Here is a 21,291-nt window from a genome sequence, read left to right as displayed (position 1 = left end):
GAGAGATTCACGTATGGAAAATAACATCACAAAAAATGGACATAAAGTCTTTAAACCAAACCTTGTATGTGTTGTGTCACATAACATTTTAATAAAGAATGGTTTGGCGACCCGTAGTCTTTCCGCACTTCTGCCGTGGTCCTTGTTGTTCAGGCTCTTTGGGACGTCCCTACCCCCTACACAAACACAATTGAAGTTAAAATGTAAGTTTAGGTAAAGGTTAAAGTTTTGGGGTTAAAGTTAGGTTTTTGGGTAGGGACGTCCCAAGGATTTTGTATAGCACTAACCCACTTCCCGTCTGGTCGTTGTTAGTTACCAGAGACACAAAGTCATAATTATGGCTAAACCACGCCGATTTCTACAATTTCTCTTCTTAAAATATGACTTTAAACCTAACATTAACCACACTGCTAGCCTTCTGCGTAACCCTAACCTTAAATTATAACCTAAAAGCTCATTTTTTGTTGTTTTCATACATATTTTTGCGATATTTGTATCGTATTTTGATTTTGTGTTTCTGGTAACTATAGTGACAACCCCCTCCCTCCTCACTCGGGCTTCTGCGTCGTGAACGAGCACGTAGAAACGTGGCTTCGAGATAGTCGTGAACGAGCACGTAGAAACGTGGCTTCAAGACCGTCGTGAATGAGCACGTAGAAACGCGACGTTGCCGAGGCTTCAAGATGGCGGAAGCCTTGACAAGTCAGGAGGAACTGGTAAGGGCTTGGTTTACCATGGTAAAGCTCTCGATTTCGTCCAAAAAAATTAAGATTTTTTTTTTTTCTTCTACTTCTGTTTCCCCATTATTTGCATAATAAACACAATGTCTGATTAGGTTGTAGGTCAGCGTTGTCCTTGGTGAGGATACTGTCTCGTAAATATCCGTGGCCCGTTACATATATTATGACAGCCGTTAGCAATGCTACTATTAGCTAGCTGCTTAGCACGCTCGTCTGGATGCAACTCACAGTAGACGCCTCACGTTTAGCTAGCTGGCTGACTAGCATTTTGCTTTACAAATAATTAGGCAACGTTACATCTCACTGGTTAGATGTCATATTTGTTACCCATTATTATTTTTGAAGAACTGGAAAATCAACTCGCTAACGTTAATTTTTTCTCCAATTGAGAGTTAACGTCGTCAGTCATATTGAACGCAGACGGCTACCTAGCGATAGCTAAACGTTATCCCGAGAGGAAGCCTGAGTTTACTCACATGTAGCTTCCTAGCTAGGTGACTATAGTAAGAGAACATTGACATTTCTGCTTAATTTGAGCCAAAAAATATGACTTCCTTTCAGAAGTCAGTACAAGGTTGCGTTATAACGTCTAGTGACATGTTTGCTTTGAGTACTTGTTTGGTCTCAGTCATAGCTCGTTAGCTATTCATTTTACTGCAGTAGGTTCAACAGAATTTGCTCCCAAGTTCCTAGTAACTTTGTTTTCGTCATTCAACTGTCTGGCTAGATTGTAAGTTAACGTTAACAACCCCATCGTCGATGACGAAAGAGAGCTATCGGATATAAAATAGCTCATCTGTTTATTTAACTAGTTCATGTATTTAATTAGACTATTTTGGCAACAGTAGACGAGTAGCTTAGGGCCCTAGCTAGTAGCTACGACTTGCTCGGTCCTCTCATCTCTTAGCTAGCTAACGTTAGTTGTTATTTGACTAATGCAGCTTCTCAAGCTAGCGAGCAACACGCATTATGTGCTATATGAATCATGTTACCACTTAACGTGCATTTGTAACGGGAGTTAACATTTTGAGGCAAGTTTTTCCAGGGACGTTTCTACGTACTCCTTTGCCAAAATTGGTTGTTGAAGTAGTTGGTACAATCCGTTGTCAAGTGTCGAACGGATGTTGTTGTTGAATATCCACTAACGTCACCGGAAGCGTAAAGGTCCACACAGTTCAAGCGCATGACGTAGGGCTGTGTGTGTTAGAGGTCGACCGATTATGACTTTCCGATACCGATTATTGGAGGACCAAAAAAGGCCGATACCGATTATCGGCAGATTTTTTAAATATATATATGTTTAATAATGACAATAATAACAATACTGAATGAACCCTTATTTGAACTTAATATAATATATAAATAAAATCTATTTAGTCTCAAATAAATAATTAAACATGCTCAATTTGGTTTAAATAATGCAAAAACACAGTGTTGGAGAAGAAAGTAAAAGTGCAATATGTGCCATGTAAAAAACCTAACGTTTAAGTTCCTTGCTCAGAACATGAGAACATATGAAAACTGGTGGTTCCTTTTAACATGAGTCTTCAATATTCCCAGTTAAGAAGTTTTAGGTTGTAGTTATTATAGGAATTAGGATGCGTCGACTATTTCTTTCTATACCATTTGTATTTCATATACCTTTGACTATTGGATGTTCTAATAGTCACTATAGTATTGTCAGCCTAATCTCAGGAGTTGGTAGGCTTGAGGTCATAAACAACGCTGTGCTTCAAGCATTGCTCAGAGCTGCTGGCAAACACAGTAAAGTTTGAATGAATGCTTACGAGCCTGCTGCCGCCTACCACCGCTCAGTCAGACTGCTCTATCAAATATCAAATCATAGACTTAATTATAATATAATAAACACAGAAATACGAGCCTTTGGTCATTAATATGGTCAAATCCAGAAACTATCATTTCGAAAACAAAACGTTTATTCTTTCAGTGAAATACGTAACCGTTCAGTATTTTATCTAACGGTCGGCAACCCTAAGTCTAAATATTGCTGTTACGTTGCACAACCTTCAATGTTATGTCATAATTATGTAAAATCCTGGAAAATTAGTTCGCAAAGAGCCAGGCGGCCCAAACTGTTGCATATACCCTGACTCTGCGTGCAATGAACACAAGAGAAGTGACACAATTTCCCTATTTAATATTGCCTGCTAACATTAATTTATTTAAACTAAATATGCAGGTTAATACAAATATACTTCTGTGTATTAATTTTAATAAATGCATTCATGTTTATGGTTACGTACATTTGTGCAACGATTGTGGTTTTGTTAAATCATCACCCATTTGGTGAAGTAGGCTGTGATTCAGCAGGTCAAGCTAGTTAACCTAGTAATATCATCAACCATGTGTAGTTAACTAGTGATTATGTGAAGATTGATTGTTTTTTTTTATAAGATAAGTTGAATGCTAGCTAGCACCTTACCTTGGCTCCTTGCTGCACTCGCATAACAGGTGGTCAGCCTGCCACGCAGTCTCCTCGTGGATTGCAATGTGATCGGCCATAATTGAATACCGATTGTTATGAAAAACTTGAAATCGGCTCTAGTTAATCGTCTATGCCGATTAATCGGTCGACCTCTACTGTGTATATCTGTCAATCACGTGATGTAGGGCGTGTGTATATCTGTCCGTCTGTCTTTCTATCAACCAATCAGAGATCGAGTTGTTGTTGATTTAGCCAATAAGTGACTGGTCTTGGTAGTTCTTTCCTACTTCCTAGGGATGTTGGTTACATTGAATACTGTCGGCACCAGCACAACACCACACAGGGGTTCAACCATGAGCCACAAGTGTTTACAACTCTCTGTCCTCTACCCTTCTGATAACTACCCCGCCCTCACTCTGTCCTCTCCCCTTCTGATAACTACCTCTCCCTCACTCTGTCCTCTCCCCTTCTGATAACTACCCCACCCTCACTCTGTCCTCTCCCATTCTGATAACTACCTCTCCCTCACTCTGTCCTCTCCCCTTCTGATAACTACCTCTCCCTCACTCTCTCCTCTCCCCTTCTGATAACTACCCCGCCCTCACTTGTCCCTTCTCTGTCCTCACTCTCTCCAACTCCACCCTCACTTGTCCTCTCTCTTTCTCTCTCTCTCTCTCTCGCTCTCCAACCCCACCCTCTCCTCCAATATCCCCCTCTAATGCCTCCCCCAATCTCTCTCGTCTGGTCTGGTCTCATCCCTGTAACCTCCCTCCCCCACCCTCCCCTCCGTCCGTCCCCAGGCGGTGGAGGAGTTTCTGAGTGAGGTGCGTAGCAGGGAACATCCCCACAGTGCAGCCCTGGTCTCTCAGCCAACCGCTGTCAAGTTCCTCATGGCGCGCAAGTTTGACGTCTCCCGAGCAATAGACCTCTTCCAGGCATACAAGGTATTGAGAGGGACCAGACGCTACTGCTGTGTGTGTGTGTGTGTGTGTGTGTGTGTGTGTGTGTGTGTGTGTGTGTGTGTGTGTGTGTGTGTGTGTGTGTGTGTGTGTGTGTGTGTGTGTGTGTGTGTGTGTGTGTGTGTGTGTGTGTGTGTGTGTGAGCATTTTTGTGTCTATTAGTCCTGAGATACACTGTAAATTCCCACCTATGCCAGAATGTGCTAATGGTTGACCCTTGACCCTTGTTGCCTGTATGTCTGTGATTGGTCCAATCAGAACACGAGGATTAAGGAGGGCATCTTCAACATTAACCCAGAGGAGGAACCTCTCCGCTCTGAACTGCTCAGCGGAAAGTTCACCGTCCTGGTGAGGCCTGTGTGTGTGTGTGTGTGTGTGTGTGTGTGTGTTGTCAGGGTTGTTGTTAGGAAAATGTGGCGATGGACAACGTGACCAGGGAAGAATTTGATTTACGGGCCATTTGCAGAGATACAGGAGTGATAGAGGTAGATATGTATAGGGGTAAGGTGACTAGGAATCACGATATAAGATAAACAGAGTAGCAGTGTGTGTTGTAGTGTGTGTGTTGTGTGTGTTGTGTGTGTTGTAGTGTGTGTGTGTTGTAGTGTGGTTGTGTGTGTGTGTGTGTTGTTGTGTGTGTGTGTGTGTTGTAGTGTGGGTGTGTGTGTGTGTGTTGTAGTGTGGGTGTGTGTGTTGTAGTGCGTGTGTGTGTGTGTTGTAGTGTGTGTGTTGTAGTGCGTGTGTGTGTGTTGTAGTGTGGGTGTGTGTGTGTGTTGTAGTGTGTGTGTTGTTGTAGTGTGTGTGTGTGTGTGTGTGTGTGTTGTAGTGTGGGTGTGTGTGTGTGTGTATTGTAGTTTGTGTAGAGTGTGTAGTGTGTGTGTGTTGTTGTGTGTGTAGAGTGTGTAGTGTGTGTGTGTAGTAGTGTGTGTGGGGCCCTGTGAGTGTCTATAGAGAGACTAGCTGAGTATTGAGTTGTGGCTGTCAGTGAAAAGCATCTGAAATATGTGAAGATCAAGCATCTTGAGTATCATTTAAAAAATGTTGAGACAAGAAGAGGGGGAGGGGTGAAGATATAGGCCAGTCTCTCTCCAGAAGGACCAGTCTCTCTCCAGAAGGGCCAGTCTCTCTCCAGAAGGGCCAGTCTCTCTCCAGAAGGGCCAGTCTCTCTCCAGAAGGGCCAGTCTCTCTCCAGAAGGGCCAGTCTCTCTCCAGAAGGGCCAGTCTCTCTCTAGAAGGGCCAGTCTCTCTCTAGAAGGGCCAGTCTCTCTCCAGAAGGGCCAGTCTCTCTCCAGAAGGGCCAGTCTCTCTCCAGAAGGGCCAGTCTCTCTCCAGAAGGGCCAGTCTCTCTCCAGAAGGGCCAGTCTCTCTCCAGAAGGGCCAGTCTCTCTCCAGAAGGGCCAGTCTCTCTCCAGAAGGGCCAGTCTCTCTCCAGAAGGGCCAGTCTCTCTCCAGAAGGGCCAGTCTCTCTCCAGAAGGGCCAGTCTCTCTCCAGAAGGGCCAGTCGCTCTCCAGAAGGGCCAGTCTCTCTCCAGAAGGGCCAGTCTCTCTCCAGAAGGGCCAGTCTCTCTCCAGAAGGGCCAGTCTCTCTCCAGAAGGGCCAGTCTCTCTCCAGAAGGGCCAGTCTCTCTCCAGAAGGGCCAGTCTCTCTCCAGAAGGGCCAGTCTCTCTCCAGAAGGGCCAGTCTCTCTCCAGAAGGGCAGTCTCTCTCCAGAAGGGCCAGTCTCTCTCCAGAAGGGCCAGTCTCTCTCCAGAAGGGCCAGTCGCTCTCCAGAAGGGCCAGTCTCTCTCCAGAAGGGCCAGTCTCTCTCCAGAAGGGCCAGTCGCTCTCCAGAAGGGCCAGTCTCTCTCCAGAAGGGCCAGTCTCTCTCCAGAAGGACTCGGCTGTCTCCCGCCAATTCTTGCGCATTCATTGTGTGAATTGTTTGCCCTTTGATTTTTTTGTTTGTTTGATTAATTCCCTATTACGTGTCACCAGTAGTAAATGTACCATTAATCCCCATCATTTGTATTAATTACAGTCATTTACCGTGATCATTCTCGGAGTGGAAACGTTGTTTGCAGAGTTCACAACCTGCCACACTTTTGGTTTATTTCATAACTATCATTTACGAGATGTGTCAATTTGTTTTTTCATTGTCTTTTGTTTGCAGTGCACCATGTGAGCAATGAGCATGTGTCTGGTTTCTCTGCCCTGATAATGTTGAGGTAACGTGTCTTGTTTCTCTGCCCTGATAATGTTGAGGGAGCGTGTGTCTGGTTTCTCTGTCCTGATAATGTTGAGGGAGGCATGTGTCTGGTTTCTCTGCCCTGATAATGTTGAGGGAGGCATGTGTCGGGTTTCTCTGCCCTGATAATGTTGAGGGAGGCGTGTCTGGTTTCTCTGTCGTGATAATGTTGAGGGAGCGTGTGTCGGGTTTCTCTGCCCTGATAATGTTGAGGGCGCATGTTTCTGGTTTCTCTGTCCTGATAATGTTGAGGGAGCGTGTGTCTGGTTTCTCTGTCCTGATAATGTTGAGGGAGGCATGTGTCTGGTTTCTCTGCCCTGATAATGTTGGGGGAGCATGTGTCGGGTTTCTCTGCCCTGATAATGTTGAGGGAGGTATGTGTCTGGTTTCTCTGCCCTGATCATGTTGAGGGAGCATGTGTCTGGTTTCTCTGCCCTGATCATGTTGAGGGAGCGTGTGTCGGGTTTCTCTGCCCTGATCATGTTGAGGGAGCATGTGTCTGGTTTCTCTGCCCTGATCATGTTGAGGGAGCATGTGTCTGGTTTCTCTGTCCTGATTATGTTGAGGGAGCATGTGTCTGGTTTCTCTGTCCTGATTATGTTGAGGGAGCGTGTGTCTGGTTTCTCTGTCCTGATTATGTTGAGGGAGCGTGTGTCTGGTTTCTCTGCCCTGGTCATGTTGAGGGAGCGTGTGTCTGGTTTCTCTGCCCTGATCATGTTGAGGGAGCGTGTGTCTGGTTTCTCTGCCCTGATCATGTTGAGGGAGCGTGTGTCTGGTTTCTCTGCCCTGATCATGTTGAGGGAGCGTGTGTCTGGTTTCTCTGCCCTGATCATGTTGAGGGAGCGTGTGTCTGGTTTCTCTGCCCTGGTCATGTTGAGGGAGGCGTGTGTCTGGTTTCTCTGCCCTGATAATGTTGAGGGAGGCATGTGTCTGGGAGGGAGGCATGTGTCTGGGAGGGAGGCATGTGTCTGGGAGGGAGCATGTGTCTGGGAGGGAGCATGTGTCTGGTTTCTCTGCCCTGATCATGTTGAGGGAGCGCACATGCCTGAACACCAATAGAAGTACCTGGCCTGCTGCGTGGAAATGCAGGAAAGTGTTTAAATGTTGTTGTTTTTTTACCTCCATTGTGAATGATAATATATTAAAACTATAGTTCTTCACAGTAAGTTATTTGAAAAAATCTTTCCAATAATCTCCCCCCTCGAAAATCACCAATCCTCGGTGTGGAAGGGCCTAGTGCAGCATTGGTCAATTGGCTGTGTTTTCCATGAGCTCATTTCTTTACCCGCCAATAGATCACGGCGTATCAATGTGGTAAAGGCTGGTGAGCTCACATTTTCATTTAAATTATTAACTTTTAGATTTTTGTCATTTTAATTCAGATTTTTATGATTAACCATGGTGACAATGATTTAGAGAAACAAAAAAAAATAACTTTTTTTTTTTTTCAATACGTTTACATGCACAGTAGTAATTAGATATTAAACCGGTTATGGCAGTAGGCATGTAAACACCGTACTCTGATTATCTTAATCGGCGTACGATCAAAATCCTAATTAAACATACGCTGATAAAAACACCTGGTTTTCTGAGCCGTCTTTAAAATGATTCGGTATTCCAGAGGTGTGTTTGATCTGAGCATGTGCTAGCCCGGCGTGTTAGTCTCCCTCTTCATCACCAGCCGTGTAAGTCTCCCTCTTCATCACCGTTAGTCTCCCTCTTCATCACCAGCCGTGTTAGTCTCCCTCTTCATCACCGGCCGTGTTAGTCTCCCTCTTCATCACCGTTAGTCTCCCTCTTCATCACCGGCCGTGTTAGTCTCCCTCTTCATCACCAGCCGTGTTAGTCTCCCTCTTCATCACCGTTAGTCTCCCTCTTCATCACCGTTAGTCTCCCTCTTCATCACCGGCCGTGTTAGTCTCCCTCTTCATCACCAGCCGTGTTAGTCTCCCTCTTCATCACCGTTAGTCTCCCTCTTCATCACCAGCCGTGTTAGTCTCCCTCTTCATCACCGGCCGTGTTAGTCTCCCTCTTCATCACCGTTAGTCTCCCTCTTCATCACCGTTAGTCTCCCTCTTCATCACCGGCCGTGTTAGTCTCCCTCTTCATCACCGTTAGTCTCCCTCTTCATCACCGTTAGTCTCCCTCTTCATCACCGGCCGTGTTAGTCTCCCTCTTCATCACCGTTAGTCTCCCCCTTCATCACCGTTAGTCTCCCTCTTCATCACCAGCCGTGTTAGTCTCCCTCTTCATCACCAGCCGTGTTAGTCTCCCTCTTCATCACCGTTAGTCTCCCTCTTCATCACCGTTAGTCTCCCTCTTCATCACCAGCCGTGTTAGTCTCCCTCTTCATCACCGTTAGTCTCCCTCTTCATCACCGTTAGTCTCCCCCTTCATCACCATTAGTCTCCCTCTTCATCACCGGCCGTGTTAGTCTCCCTCTTCATCACCATTAGTCTCCCTCTTCATCACCAGCCGTGTTAGTCTCCCTCTTCATCACCGTTAGTCTCCCTCTTCATCACCGTTAGTCTCCCTCTTCATCTCCGTTAGTCTCCCTCTTCATCACCGTTAGTCTCCCTCTTCATCACCGTTAGTCTCCCTCTTCATCACCGTTAGTCTCCCTCTTCATCACCGTTAGTCTCCCTCTTCATCACCGTTAGCCTCCCTCTTCATCACCGGCGTGTTAGTCTCCCTCTTCATCACCAGCCGTGTAAGTCTCCCTCTTCATCTCCGTTAGTCTCCCTCTTCATCACCGTTAGTCTCCCTCTTCATCACCGTTAGTCTCCCTCTTCATCACCGTTAGTCTCCCTCTTCATCACCGTTAGTCTCCCTCTTCATCACCGTTAGTCTCCCTCTTCATCACCGTTAGTCTCCCTCTTCATCACCGTTAGTCTCCCTCTTCATCACCGTTAGTCTCCCTCTTCCTCACCAGCCGTGTTAGTCTCCCTCTTCATCTCCGTTAGTCTCCCTCTTCATCACCGGCCGTGTTAGTCTCCCTCTTCATCACCGTTAGTCTCCCTCTTCATCACCGTTAGTCTCCCTCTTCATCACCGGCCGTGTTAGTCTCCCTCTTCATCACCGTTAGTCTCCCTCTTCATCACCGTTAGTCTCCCTCTTCATCACCGGCCATGTTAGTCTCCCTCTTCATCACCGTTAGTCTCCCCCTTCATCACCGTTAGTCTCCCTCTTCATCACCAGCCGTGTTAGTCTCCCTCTTCATCACCAGCCGTGTTAGTCTCCCTCTTCATCACCGTTAGTCTCCCTCTTCATCACCGTTAGTCTCCCCCTTCATCACCATTAGTCTCCCTCTTCATCACCGTTAGTCTCCCTCTTCATCACCGTTAGTCTCCCTCTTCATCACCGGCCGTGTTAGTCTCCCTCTTCATCACCGGCCGTGTTAGTCTCCCTCTTCATCACCGTTAGTCTCCCTCTTCATCACCAGCCGTGTTAGTCTCCCTCTTCATCACCAGCCGTGTTAGTCTCCCCCTTCATCACCGTTAGTCTCCCTCTTCATCACCAGCCGTGTTAGTCTCCCTCTTCATCACCAGCCGTGTTAGTCTCCCTCTTCATCACCGTTAGTCTCCCTCTTCATCACCGGCCGTGTTAGTCTCCCTCTTCATCACCAGCCGTGTTAGTCTCCCTCTTCATCACCGTTAGTCTCCCTCTTCATCACCGTTAGTCTCCCTCTTCATCACCGTTAGCCTCCCTCTTCATCACCGGCGTGTTAGTCTCCCTCTTCATCACCAGCCGTGTAAGTCTCCCTCTTCATCACCGTTAGTCTCCCTCTTCATCACCAGCCGTGTTAGTCTCCCTCTTCATCACCAGCTGTGTTAGTCTCCCTCTTCATCACCGTTAGTCTCCCTCTTCATCACCGGCCGTGTTAGTCTCCCTCTTCATCACCGGCCGTGTTAGTCTCCCTCTTCATCACCGGCCGTGTTAGTCTCCCTCTTCATCACCGGCCGTGTTAGTCTCCCTCTTCATCACCGTTAGTCTCCCTCTTCATCACCAGCCGTGTTAGTCTCCCTCTTCATCACCGTTAGTCTCCCTCTTCATCACCAGCCGTGTTAGTCTCCCTCTTCATCACCGGCCGTGTTAGTCTCCCTCTTCATCACCGTTAGTCTCCCTCTTCATCACCGTTAGTCTCCCTCTTCATCACCGGCCGTGTTAGTCTCCCTCTTCATCACCGTTAGTCTCCCTCTTCATCACCGTTAGTCTCCCTCTTCATCACCAGCCGTGTTAGTCTCCCTCTTCATCACCGTTAGTCTCCCTCTTCATCACCGTTAGTCTCCCTCTTCATCTCCGTTAGTCTCCCTCTTCATCACCGTTAGTCTCCCCCTTCATCACCGTTAGTCTCCCTCTTCATCACCGGCCGTGTTAGTCTCCCTCTTCATCACCGGCCGTGTTAGTCTCCCTCTTCATCACCGTTAGTCTCCCTCTTCATCACCGGCCGTGTTAGTCTCCCTCTTCATCACCGTTAGTCTCCCTCTTCATCACCGTTAGTCTCCCCCTTCATCACCATTAGTCTCCCTCTTCATCACCAGCCGTGTTAGTCTCCCTCTTCATCACCGTTAGTCTCCCTCTTCATCACCGTTAGTCTCCCTCTTCATCACCGTTAGTCTCCCTCTTCATCACCAGCCGTGTTAGTCTCCCTCTTCATCACCGTTAGCCTCCCTCTTCATCACCGGCCGTGTTAGTCTCCCTCTTCATCACCGTTAGTCTCCCTCTTCATCACCGTTAGTCTCCCTCTTCATCACCGGCCGTGTTAGTCTCCCTCTTCATCACCGGCCGTGTTAGTCTCCCTCTTCATCACCGTTAGTCTCCCCCTTCATCACCGTTAGTCTCCCTCTTCATCACAGCTGGTTTCCAGGGGATTCTGTTCCATCAGTGAATAACAGCATCAGTTTCCAGGGGATTCTGTTCCATCAGTGAATAACAGCATCAGTTTCCAGGGGATTCTGTTCCATCAGTGAATAACAGCATCAGTTTCCAGGGGATTCTGTTCCATCAGTGAATAACAGCCTCAGTTTCCAGGGGATTCTGTTCCATCAGTGAATAACAGCATCAGTTTCCAGGGGATTCTGTTCCATCAGTGAATAACAGCATCAGTTTCCAGGGGATTCTGTTCCATCAGTGAATAACAGCATCAGTTTCCAGGGGATTCTGTTCCATCAGTGAATAACAGCATCAGTTTCCAGGGGATTCAGTTCCATCAGTGAATAACAGCATCAGTTTCCAGGGGATTCAGTTCCATCAGTGAATAACAGCATCAGTTTCCAGGGGATTCTGTTCCATCAGTGAATAACAGCATCAGTTTCCAGGGGATTCTGTTCCATCAGTGAATAACAGCCTCAGTTTCCAGGGGATTCTGTTCCATCAGTGAATAACAGCATCAGTTTCCAGGGGATTCTGTTCCATCAGTGAATAACAGCATCAGTTTCCAGGGGATTCTGTTCCATCAGTGAATAACAGCATCAGTTTCCAGGGGATTCTGTTCCATCAGTGAATAACAGCATCAGTTTCCAGGGGATTCAGTTCCATCAGTGAATAACAGCATCAGTTTCCAGGGGATTCTGTTCCATCAGTGAATAACAGCATCAGTTTCCAGGGGATTCTGTTCCATCAGTGAATAACAGCATCAGTTTCCAGAGGATTCTGTTCCATCAGTGAATAACAGCATCAGTTTCCAGGGGATTCTGTTCCATCAGTGAATAACAGCATCAGTTTCCAGGGGATTCAGTTCCATCAGTGAATAACAGCATCAGTTTCCAGGGGATTCTGTTCCATCAGTGAATAACAGCATCAGTTTCCAGGGGATTCTGTTCCATCAGTGAATAACAGCATCAGTTTCCAGGGGATTCTGTTCCATCAGTGAATAACAGCATCAGTTTCCAGGGGATTCTGTTCCATCAGTGAATAACAGCCTCAGTTTCCAGGGGATTCTGTTCCATCAGTGAATAACAGCATCAGTTTCCAGGGGATTCTGTTCCATCAGTGAATAACAGCATCAGTTTCCAGGGGATTCTGTTCCATCAGTGAATAACAGCATCAGTTTCCAGGGGATTCTGTTCCATCAGTGTATAACAGCATCAGTTTCCAGGGATTCTGTTCCATCAGTGAATAACAGCATCAGTTTCCAGGGGATTCTGTTCCATCAGTGTATAACAGCATCAGTTTCCAGGGATTCTGTTCCATCAGTGAATAACAGCATCAGTTTCCAGGGGATTCTGTTCCATCAGTGAATAACAGCATCAGTTTCCAGGGGATTCTGTTCCATCAGTGAATAATAGCATCAGTTTCCAGGGGATTCTGTTCCATCAGTGAATAACAGCATCAGTTTCCAGGGGGATTCTGTTCCATCAGTGAATAACAGCATCAGTTTCCAGGGGGATTCTGTTCCATCAGTGAATAACAGCATCAGTTTCCAGGGGATTCTGTTCCATCAGTGAATAACAGCATCAGTTTCCAGGGGATTCTGTTCCATCAGTGAATAACAGCATCAGTTTCCAGAGGATTCTGTTCCATCAGTGAATAACAGCATCAGTTTCCGGGGGATTCTGTTCCATCAGTGAATAACAGCATCAGTTTCCGGGGGATTCTGTTCCATCAGTGAATAACAGCATCAGTTTCCGGGGGATTCTGTTCCATCAGTGAATAACAGCATCAGTTTCCAGGGGATTCTGTTCCATCAGTGAATAACAGCATCAGTTTCCAGGGGATTCTGTTCCATCAGTGAATAACAGCATCAGTTTCCAGGGGATTCTGTTCCATCAGTGAATAACAGCATCAGTTTCCAGGGATTCTGTTCCATCAGTGAATAACAGCATCAGTTTCCAGGGGATTCTGTTTCTCTCTGACATTTTGGCCTGCGACAGTTTTATTTATCGGCTTTGAATTTTTTTTATTAGACAAAAGTGTGTTAAGTGTGTATGTGTGTGTGTATATGTGTGTGTGTGTGTGTGTGTTGTAGTGTGTGTGTTACAACAGTGACAGGAACAGAAGCAGCTTGTTAAACTAATAGCCTAACTAATGTGTCTTACATTCCCTCCCTCTCTCTCTACATCTCTCTCCCTCTCTCTACCCTCTCTCACTCTCCCTCCCTCCCTCTCCCTCCCTCCCTCTCCCTCACTCCCTCTCTATCCTCTTCCTTCCCTGAGGGTTTGTCTTATGATGAATTGGGCTGTCTGAACAAACCCTCACCAATTAGACAGAGAGAAGGGGAGCGAGGGGAGGGAGGGGGGCGAGATAGAGGATGTGAGAAAAGAGTTTGAAAATGCTGTCTGTTGTGTTTACAGTAAAGCTCAGGAGGACTGTAAAATAAAGGTCTATTAGAATGCTGTCTGTTTACAGTAAAGCTCATGAGGACTAAGTAAAGGTCCTCTAGAATGCTGTTTGTTGAGTTTACAGTAAAGCTCATGAGGACTAAGTAAAGGTCCTCTAGAATGCTGTTTGTTGAGTTTACAGTAAAGCTCATGAGGACTAAGTAAAGGTCCTCCAGAATGCTGTTTGTTGAGTTTACAGTAAAGCTCATGAGGACTAAGTAAAGGTCCTCTAGAATGCTGTTTGTTGAGTTTACAGTAAAGCTCATGAGGACTAAGTAAAGGTCCTCTAGAATGCTGTTTGTTGTGTTTACAGTAAAGCTCATGAGGACTAAGTAAAGGTCCTCTAGAATGCTGTTTGTTGAGTTTACAGTAAAGCTCATGAGGACTAAGTAAAGGTCCTCTAGAATGCTGTTTGTTGAGTTTACAGTAAAGCTCATGAGGACTAAGTAAAGGTCCTCTAGAATGCTGTTTGTTGAGTTTACAGTAAAGCTCATGATGACTAAGTAAAGGTCCTCTAGAATGCTGTTTGTTGTGTTTACAGTAAAGCTCTGTGTGTTTCAGCCTGGTCGTGATGCTAAGGGTGCTGCTCTGGCACTGTTCACCGCTCGTCTCCACCGCTCTGACGTCACTACCCATAGGGCTGTGCTGCAGGCCATCATCTTTCAGCTGGACAAAGCCATCGAGAGGTAACCCCCCCGCCCTACTTTATTTCTCTGTTTTTCTCGGTCTCTCTCCATTCTCCCTACCTCTCCCTCCCTACCTCTCTCGTTCCTTAATTAGTCCTACTCTCTCTCTCGTTCCTTAATTAGTCCTATTCTCTCTCTCGCTCCTTAATTAGTCCTACTCTCTCTCTCTCGTTCCTTAATTAGTCCTACTCTCTCTCTCTCGTTCCTTAATTAGTCCTACTCTCTCTCTCGCTCCTTAATTAGTCCTACTCTCTCTCTCGCTCCTTAATTAGTCCTACTCTCTCTCTCGTTCCTTAATTAGTCCTATTCTCTCTCTCTCCTTAATTAGTCCTACTCTCTCTCTCGCTCCTTAATTAGTCCTATATTCTCTCTCTCGTTCCTTAATTAGTCCTATATTCTCTCTCTCGCTCCTTAATTAGTCCTACTCTCTCTCTCGTTCCTTAATTAGTCCTACTCTCTCTCTCGTTCCTTAATTAGTCCTACTCTCTCTCTCGCTCCTTAATTAGTCCTATATTCTCTCTCTCGCTCCTTAATTAGTCCTACTCTCTCTCTCTCTCTCCTTAATTGGTCCTATTCTCTCTCTCGTTCCTTAATTAGTCCTATATTCTCTCTCTCGTTCCTTAATTAGTCCTACTCTCTCTCTCGCTCCTTAATTAGTCCTACTCTCTCTCGCTCCTTAATTCTCGCTCCTTAATTAGTCCTACTCTCTCTCGTTCCTTAATTAGTCCTACACTCTCTCGTTCCTTAATTAGTCCTACACTCGCTCTCTCCTTAATTAGTCATTCTCTCTTTGTCTCCACCTCTCAATCCTTTAATGTACATAACAGAAAACTCACCTCTCCTCCCCTCTCTCCCTCCCTTCCTCTCTCCAGTGTTGACACCCAGAGAGATGGTTTAATTTTCATCTATGACATGACCAACTCCAGCTATGGGAACTTTGACTATGAGCTCTGTGTCAAGATCCTCGACCTCCTCAAGGTAACACACTGCCTGTGTCCCAAATGACTCCCTGTCAAATGACTCCCTGTCAAATGACTCCCTGTCAAATGACTCCCTGTCAAATGACTCCCTGTCAAATGACTCCCTGTCAAATGACTCCCTGTCAAATCTTAGCACATTTCATTTTTTATTTTTGTTTGTGAAATGCTGACTTACGAGCCCTTTCCCAACAATGCAGAGTTAAAGTAAGAAAATTGACAAATAAAAATATGAAATAGTGTAACAATAAATAACAATAATGAGGCTAAATACAAGGAGTACCAGCACCCAGTCAATGTTTAAAAGTCTTACTCTCACATCGGCTACGGAGATCAAGAACACTCAGTCTTCCGGGACAGCAGGGGCTCTCATGCCTGGCTCAGTGTTGTTTACCTCTTAAGCGAACATAGAAGGCATTCAGCTCATCTGGGAGGTTTGCGTCACTTTAGCCTGGTCCTGTTCCTTGAAAGCGTTAGCCTTTAGCCTGGTCCTGTTCCTTGAAAGCGTTAGCCTGGTCCTGTTCCTTGAAAGCGCTAGCCTTTAGCCTGGTCCTGTTCCTTGAAAACTCTAGCCTTTAGCCTGGTCCTGTTCCTTGAAAGCGCTAGCCTTTAGCCTGGTCCTGTTCCTTGAAAGCGCTAGCCTTTAGCCTGGTCCTGTTCCTTGAAAGCGCTAGCCTTTAGCCTGGTCCTGTTCCTTGAAAGCGCTAGCCTTTAGCCTGGTCCTGTTCCTTGAAAGCGGTAGCCTTTAGCCTGGTCCTGTTCCTTGAAAGCGCTAGTCTTTAGCCTGGTCCTGTTCCTTGAAAGCGCTAGCCTTTAGCCTGGTCCTGTTCCTTGAAAGCGCTAGTCTTTAGCCTGGTCCTGTTCCTTGAAAGCGCTAGCCTTTAGCCTGGTCCTGTTCCTTGAAAGCGCTAGCCCAAGCCTTTAGCCTGGTCCTTTTCCTTGAAAGCGCTAGCCCAAGCCTTTAGCCTGGTCCTGTTCCTTGAAAGTGTTAGCCTTTAGCCTGGTCCTGTTCCTTGAAAGCGCTAGCCTTTAGTAGCCTTTAGCCTGGTCCTTTTCCTTGAAAGCGGTAGCTTGAGCCTTTAGCCTGGTCCTTTTCCTTGAAAGCGGTAGCTTGAGCCTTTAGCCTGGTCCTGTACCTTGAAAGCGCTAGCCTTTAGCCTAGTCCTTTTCCTTGAAAGCGGTAGCTTGAGCCTTTAGCCTGGTCCTGTTCCTTGAAAGCGCTAGCTCTAGCCTTTAGCCTGGTCCTGTTCCTTGAAAGCGCTAGCCTTTAGCTTGGTCCTGTTCCTTGAAAGCGTTAGCCTTTAGCCTGGTCCCGTTCCTTGAAAGCGCTAGTCTTTAGCCTGGTCCTGTACCTTGAAAGCGCTAGCCTTTAGCCTGGTCCTGTTCCTTGAAAGCGCTAGCCTTTAGCCTGGTCCTGTTCCTTGAAAGCGTTAGCCTTTCGCCTGGTCCTGTTCCTTGAAAGCGTTAGCCTTTAGCCTGGTCCTTTTCCTTGAAAGCGGTAGCTTGAGCCTTTAGCCTGGTCCTGTTCCTTGAAAGCGCTATTCTTTAGCCTGGTCCTGTACCTTGAAAGCGTTAGCCTTTATCCTGGTCCCGTTCCTTGAAAGCTCTAGCCTGTATCCTTGTCCTGTTCCTTGAAAGCGCTAGCCTTTAGCTTGGTCCTGTTCCTTGAAAGCGTTAGCCTTTAGCCTGGTCCCGTTCCTTGAAAGCGCTAGCCTTTAGCCTGGTCCTGTACCTTGAAAGCGCTAGCCTTTAGCCTGGTCCTGTTCCTTGAAAGCGCTAGCCTTTAGCCTGGTCCTGTTCCTTGAAAGCGCTATCCTTTAGCCTGGTCCCCTTCCTTGAAAGCGCTAGCCTTTAGCCTGGTCCTGTTCCTTGAAAGCGCTAGCCTTTAGTCTGGTCCCCTTCCTTGAAAGCGCTAGCCTTTAGCCTGGTCCTGTTCCTTGAAAGCGCTATCTCTAGCCTTTAGCCTGGTCCTGTTCCTTGAAAGCGCTATCCTTTAGCCTGGTCCCCTTCCTTGAAAGCGCTAGCCTTTAGCCTGGTCCTGTTCCTTGAAAGCGCTAGCCTTTAGCCTGGTCCCGTTCCTTGAAAGCGCTAGCCTTTAGCCTGGTCCTGTACCTTGAAAGCGCTAGCTCTAGCCTTTATCCTGGCATGATACTGTCAAATGAATGAATAAATTAAAAATTGTATTACCGTGTCAAGTCGCCAATTGGCAACCAATCCCTTTATGGGATTAATTGACACATAAACAAACATTACAATAATTCACTGTAGTTATTAAATGAGAATTCTTCTCCCGGCATAAAAGAGAAGGAAGAAAGTACAAATCATTACATGTCTGTAATCCATGGCTTTTGTTATGGTGCGGGTCACTGGGGGACGACGTCCTCGATGCATCAGACCTTATATAATACATTACTTTGGACCAGGACTCAGAGGGTCACTGGGGGACGACGTCCTCGATGCATCAGACCTTATATAATACATTACTTTGGACCAGGACTCAGAGGGTCACTGGGGGACGACGTCCTCGATGCATCAGACCTTATATAATACATTACTTTGGACCAGGACTCAGAGGGTCACTGGGGGACGACGTCCTCGATGCATCAGACCTTATATAATACATTACTTTGGACCAGGACTCAGAGGGTCACTGGGGGACGACGTCCTCGATGCATCAGACCTTATATAGTACATTACTTTGGACCAGGACTCAGAGGGTCACTGGGGGACGACGTCCTCGATGCATCAGACCTTATATAGTACATTACTTTGGACCAGGACTCAGAGGGTCACTGGGGGACGACGTCCTCGATGCATCAGACCTTATATAGTACATTACTTTGGACCAGGACTCAGAGGGTCACTGGGGGACGACGTCCTCGATGCATCAGACCTTATATAATACATTACTTTGGACCAGGACTCAGAGGGTCACTGGGGGACGACGTCCTCGATGCATCAGACCTTATATAATACATTACTTTGGACCAGGACTCAGAGGGTCCCGGTCCATATTAGTGCACTATATAGGGAATAGGGTGCCATAGGGCTCTGGTCTAAAGTAGTACACTAAATAGGGAATAGGGTCCTGGTCTAAAGTAGTGCACTATATAGGGAATAGGGCTCTGGTCTAAAGTAGTTCACTATATAGGGAATAGGGTGGTATTTGGGGAAGCAGTATCTCTATTGATATTTCTCTCACTTCTCTGTTATATCTCTCTTCATCATCCCCTCCCTCTCTCCTCTCTCTCTCCTCCTCTTCCTCTCTCCTCCTCTTCCTCTCTCCTCCTCTTCCTCTCCCCTCCTCTTCCTCTCCCCTCCTCTTCCTCTCCCCTCCTCTTCCTCTCTCCTCTCTTCCTCTCTCCTCCTCTTCCTCTCTTCCTCTCTCCTCCTCTTCCTCTCTCCTCCTCTTCCTCTCTCCTCTCTTCCTCTCTCCTCTCTTCCTCTCTCCTCCTCTTCCTCTCTCCTCCTCTTCCTCTCTCCTCCTCTTCCTCTCTCCTCCTCTTCCTCTCTCCTCCTCTTCCTCTCTCCTCTCTTCCTCTCTCCTCCTCTTCCTCTCTCCTCTCTTCCTCTCTCCTCCTCTTCCTCTCTCCTCCTCTTCCTCTCTCCTCTCTTCCTCTCTCCTCCTCTTCCTCTCCCCTCCTCCTCCTCTCTCCTCCTCTTCCTCTCTCCTCCTCTTCCTCTCTCCTCCTCTCTCCTCTCTCCTCCTCTTCCTCTCCTCCTCTTCATCTCTCCTCCTCTTCCTCTCTCCTCCTCTTCCTCTCTCCTCCTCTTTCTCTCTTTTTCCATTCACTCGTTACCTGTGTGTGTGTGTGTGTGTGTGTGTGTGTGTGTGTGCGTGCGTGCGTGCGTGCGTGCGCGCCTGTGTGTGTGTGTGTGTGCGTGTGTCTCTCCTAGGGTGCGTTCCCAGCGCGTCTGAAGTGTGTGTTTATCGTGTCGTCTCCTCTCTGGTTCAGAGCGCCCTTCGCCGTCCTCAGACTCTTCGTACGTGAGAAGCTGAGAGAGAGGGTACGACCACGTGTGTTTTTCTGACAGAGTCACTGTGTTGGTGCGATACCATGTCTCTCAGGTGTGTGTGTGTGCGTATAGTGTGTGTGTGTGTGTGTGTGTAACAGTCTCTCTCTCTCCCTCCCTCCCCAGGTGTGTGTGTGTGTGTGTGTGTGTGTGTGTGTGTGTAACAGTCTCTCTCTCTCCCTCCCGAGGTGTGTGTGTGTGTGTGTGTGTGTGTGTGTGTGTGTGTGTGTGTGTAACAGTCTCTCTCTCTCTCTCTCTCTCTCTCTCTCCCTCCCCAGGTGTGTGTGTGTGTGTGTGTAACAGTCTCTCTCTCTCTCCCTCCCCAGGTGTGTGTGTGTGTGTGTGTAACAGTCTCTCTCTCCCTCCCCAGGTGTGTGTGTGTGTGTGTGTGTGCGTAACAGTCTCTCTCTCTCTCCCTCCCCAGGTGTGTGTGTGTGTGTGTGTGTGTGTGTGTGTGTGTGTGTGTGTAACAGTCTCTCTCTCCCTCCCCAGGTGTGTGTGTGTGTGTGTGTGTAACAGTCTCTCTCTCTCCCTCCCGAGGTGTGTGTGTGTGTGTGTGTGTGTGTGTGTGTGTGTGTGTGTGTGTGTAACAGTCTCTCTCTCTCTCTCTCTCTCTCTCTCTCTCCCTCCCCAGGTGTGTGTGTGTGTGTGTGTAACAGTCTCTCTCTCTCTCCCTCCCCAGGTGTGTGTGTGTGTGTGTGTAACAGTCTCTCTCTCCCTCCCCAGGTGTGTGTGTGTGTGTGTGTGTGTGCGTAACAGTCTCTCTCTCTCTCCCTCCCCAGGTGTGTGTGTGTGTGTGTGTGTGTGTGTGTGTGTGTGTGTGTAACAGTCTCTCTCTCCCTCCCCAGGTGTGTGTGTGTGTGTGTGTGTGTGTGTGTGTGTGTGTGTGTGTGTGTGTGTAACAGCCTGTCTCTCTCCCTCTCCAGGTGTGTACAGTGAAGGCCCACGAGCTGTCCAATTACATCCCAGTCTCTTCTCTTCCGGAACACCTGGACGGAACCTCCCAGTACAGCCACGTTGCCTGGATACAGTCCTGCGTCAACGCTCACTCCGCCCCAGGCGACGCGCGCACACACCCGCACGACACACACGACTGCGTGGGCAGCCTGTTGCTCTCCTACAGCTTGGAGCCTCGCAACGCTAACGCCGCCGCTACGTTAGCCGCTACTCAAACCTCCATAGGCTCCCACTCGGATTCGCCGCTGCCGTTAGCCTCCGAGCTAGCGTTAGCCGCTACGGCTAACTCCAACTGCTACGACGATAGTAATGCTAACCCACGCGTCCACTGTGGTACAGTGAATGGCAGGACTCGAAGCCAGGCCCAGAACAGCCCCCGGCGCTCTGGATCGCAGAGGAACCATCAACACTGGAACGGCTCTGCTGGTAGCGGCGGGGTCAGGCCCGGGTCGGGGGTTAATAACGTTGTAGGGGTGGTGGGGTCTGTTGTTGTTAGCGGCGCCAGCCCCAATGCTAACAGCGTGAACGGTCGTCAGCCCCCGCCCCAGTCGGACACGCCCCCGGACACACCCCTCCACCACAAAGCAGTAGGAATGACGACGAGCGACGGGTCGGAAACCCTCGACGACGGAACGGCGAACGAGGGAAAGAGGGAAGGAGACGAGGACGAGGATGAGTTAGAAGGGGTGCCTCCTCTCCCTCAGAAATCTCTCCCGCGTAACCCTCAACCCCCGCCGTCCCAGTGCCCCTCACTCCCGTCGTCGTGCGGCACGTCACAGCCGGACGTGGACCCCGGCGAGGACCCTTGTCCCCAGGAAGAGGTGTCCGTACACATGCCTGACGGGGGAGGGATGAACGTGTTGGAGCTGGTGGAGCACGTCAAGAAGAGGAAGAAGACAGGAATCTACCAGGAGTATGAAGAGATACGCAAGGAGCCTCCTACTGGTAGCTTTGACTACAGCAATTAG

The 21,291-nt window shown here is 47.8% G+C and overlaps 1 protein-coding gene across 1 annotated transcript; it reads left to right on the top strand.

Annotated features, from left to right (window-relative positions):
* Positions 1-656: 656 nt before the first annotated feature.
* LOC115189461 (tyrosine-protein phosphatase non-receptor type 9) lies at positions 657-21,287 on the top strand (the record flags this gene model as incomplete). Its single annotated transcript, XM_029748076.1, is given in 7 exon segments — positions 657-716; positions 3,987-4,130; positions 4,404-4,493; positions 14,251-14,375; positions 15,248-15,353; positions 19,250-19,360; positions 20,293-21,287. Coding segments are annotated over 7 exon segments (1,604 nt in total), but the record flags the coding sequence as incomplete, so codon positions are not given.
* Between the last annotated feature and the right edge of the window lie 4 nt (positions 21,288-21,291).

The sequence above is a fragment of the Salmo trutta genome, unplaced genomic scaffold (assembly GCF_901001165.1).
Source record: "Salmo trutta unplaced genomic scaffold, fSalTru1.1, whole genome shotgun sequence".
Taxonomy (NCBI): domain Eukaryota; kingdom Metazoa; phylum Chordata; class Actinopteri; order Salmoniformes; family Salmonidae; genus Salmo; species Salmo trutta.
This window is presented reverse-complemented; position numbering and strand designations above follow the sequence as displayed.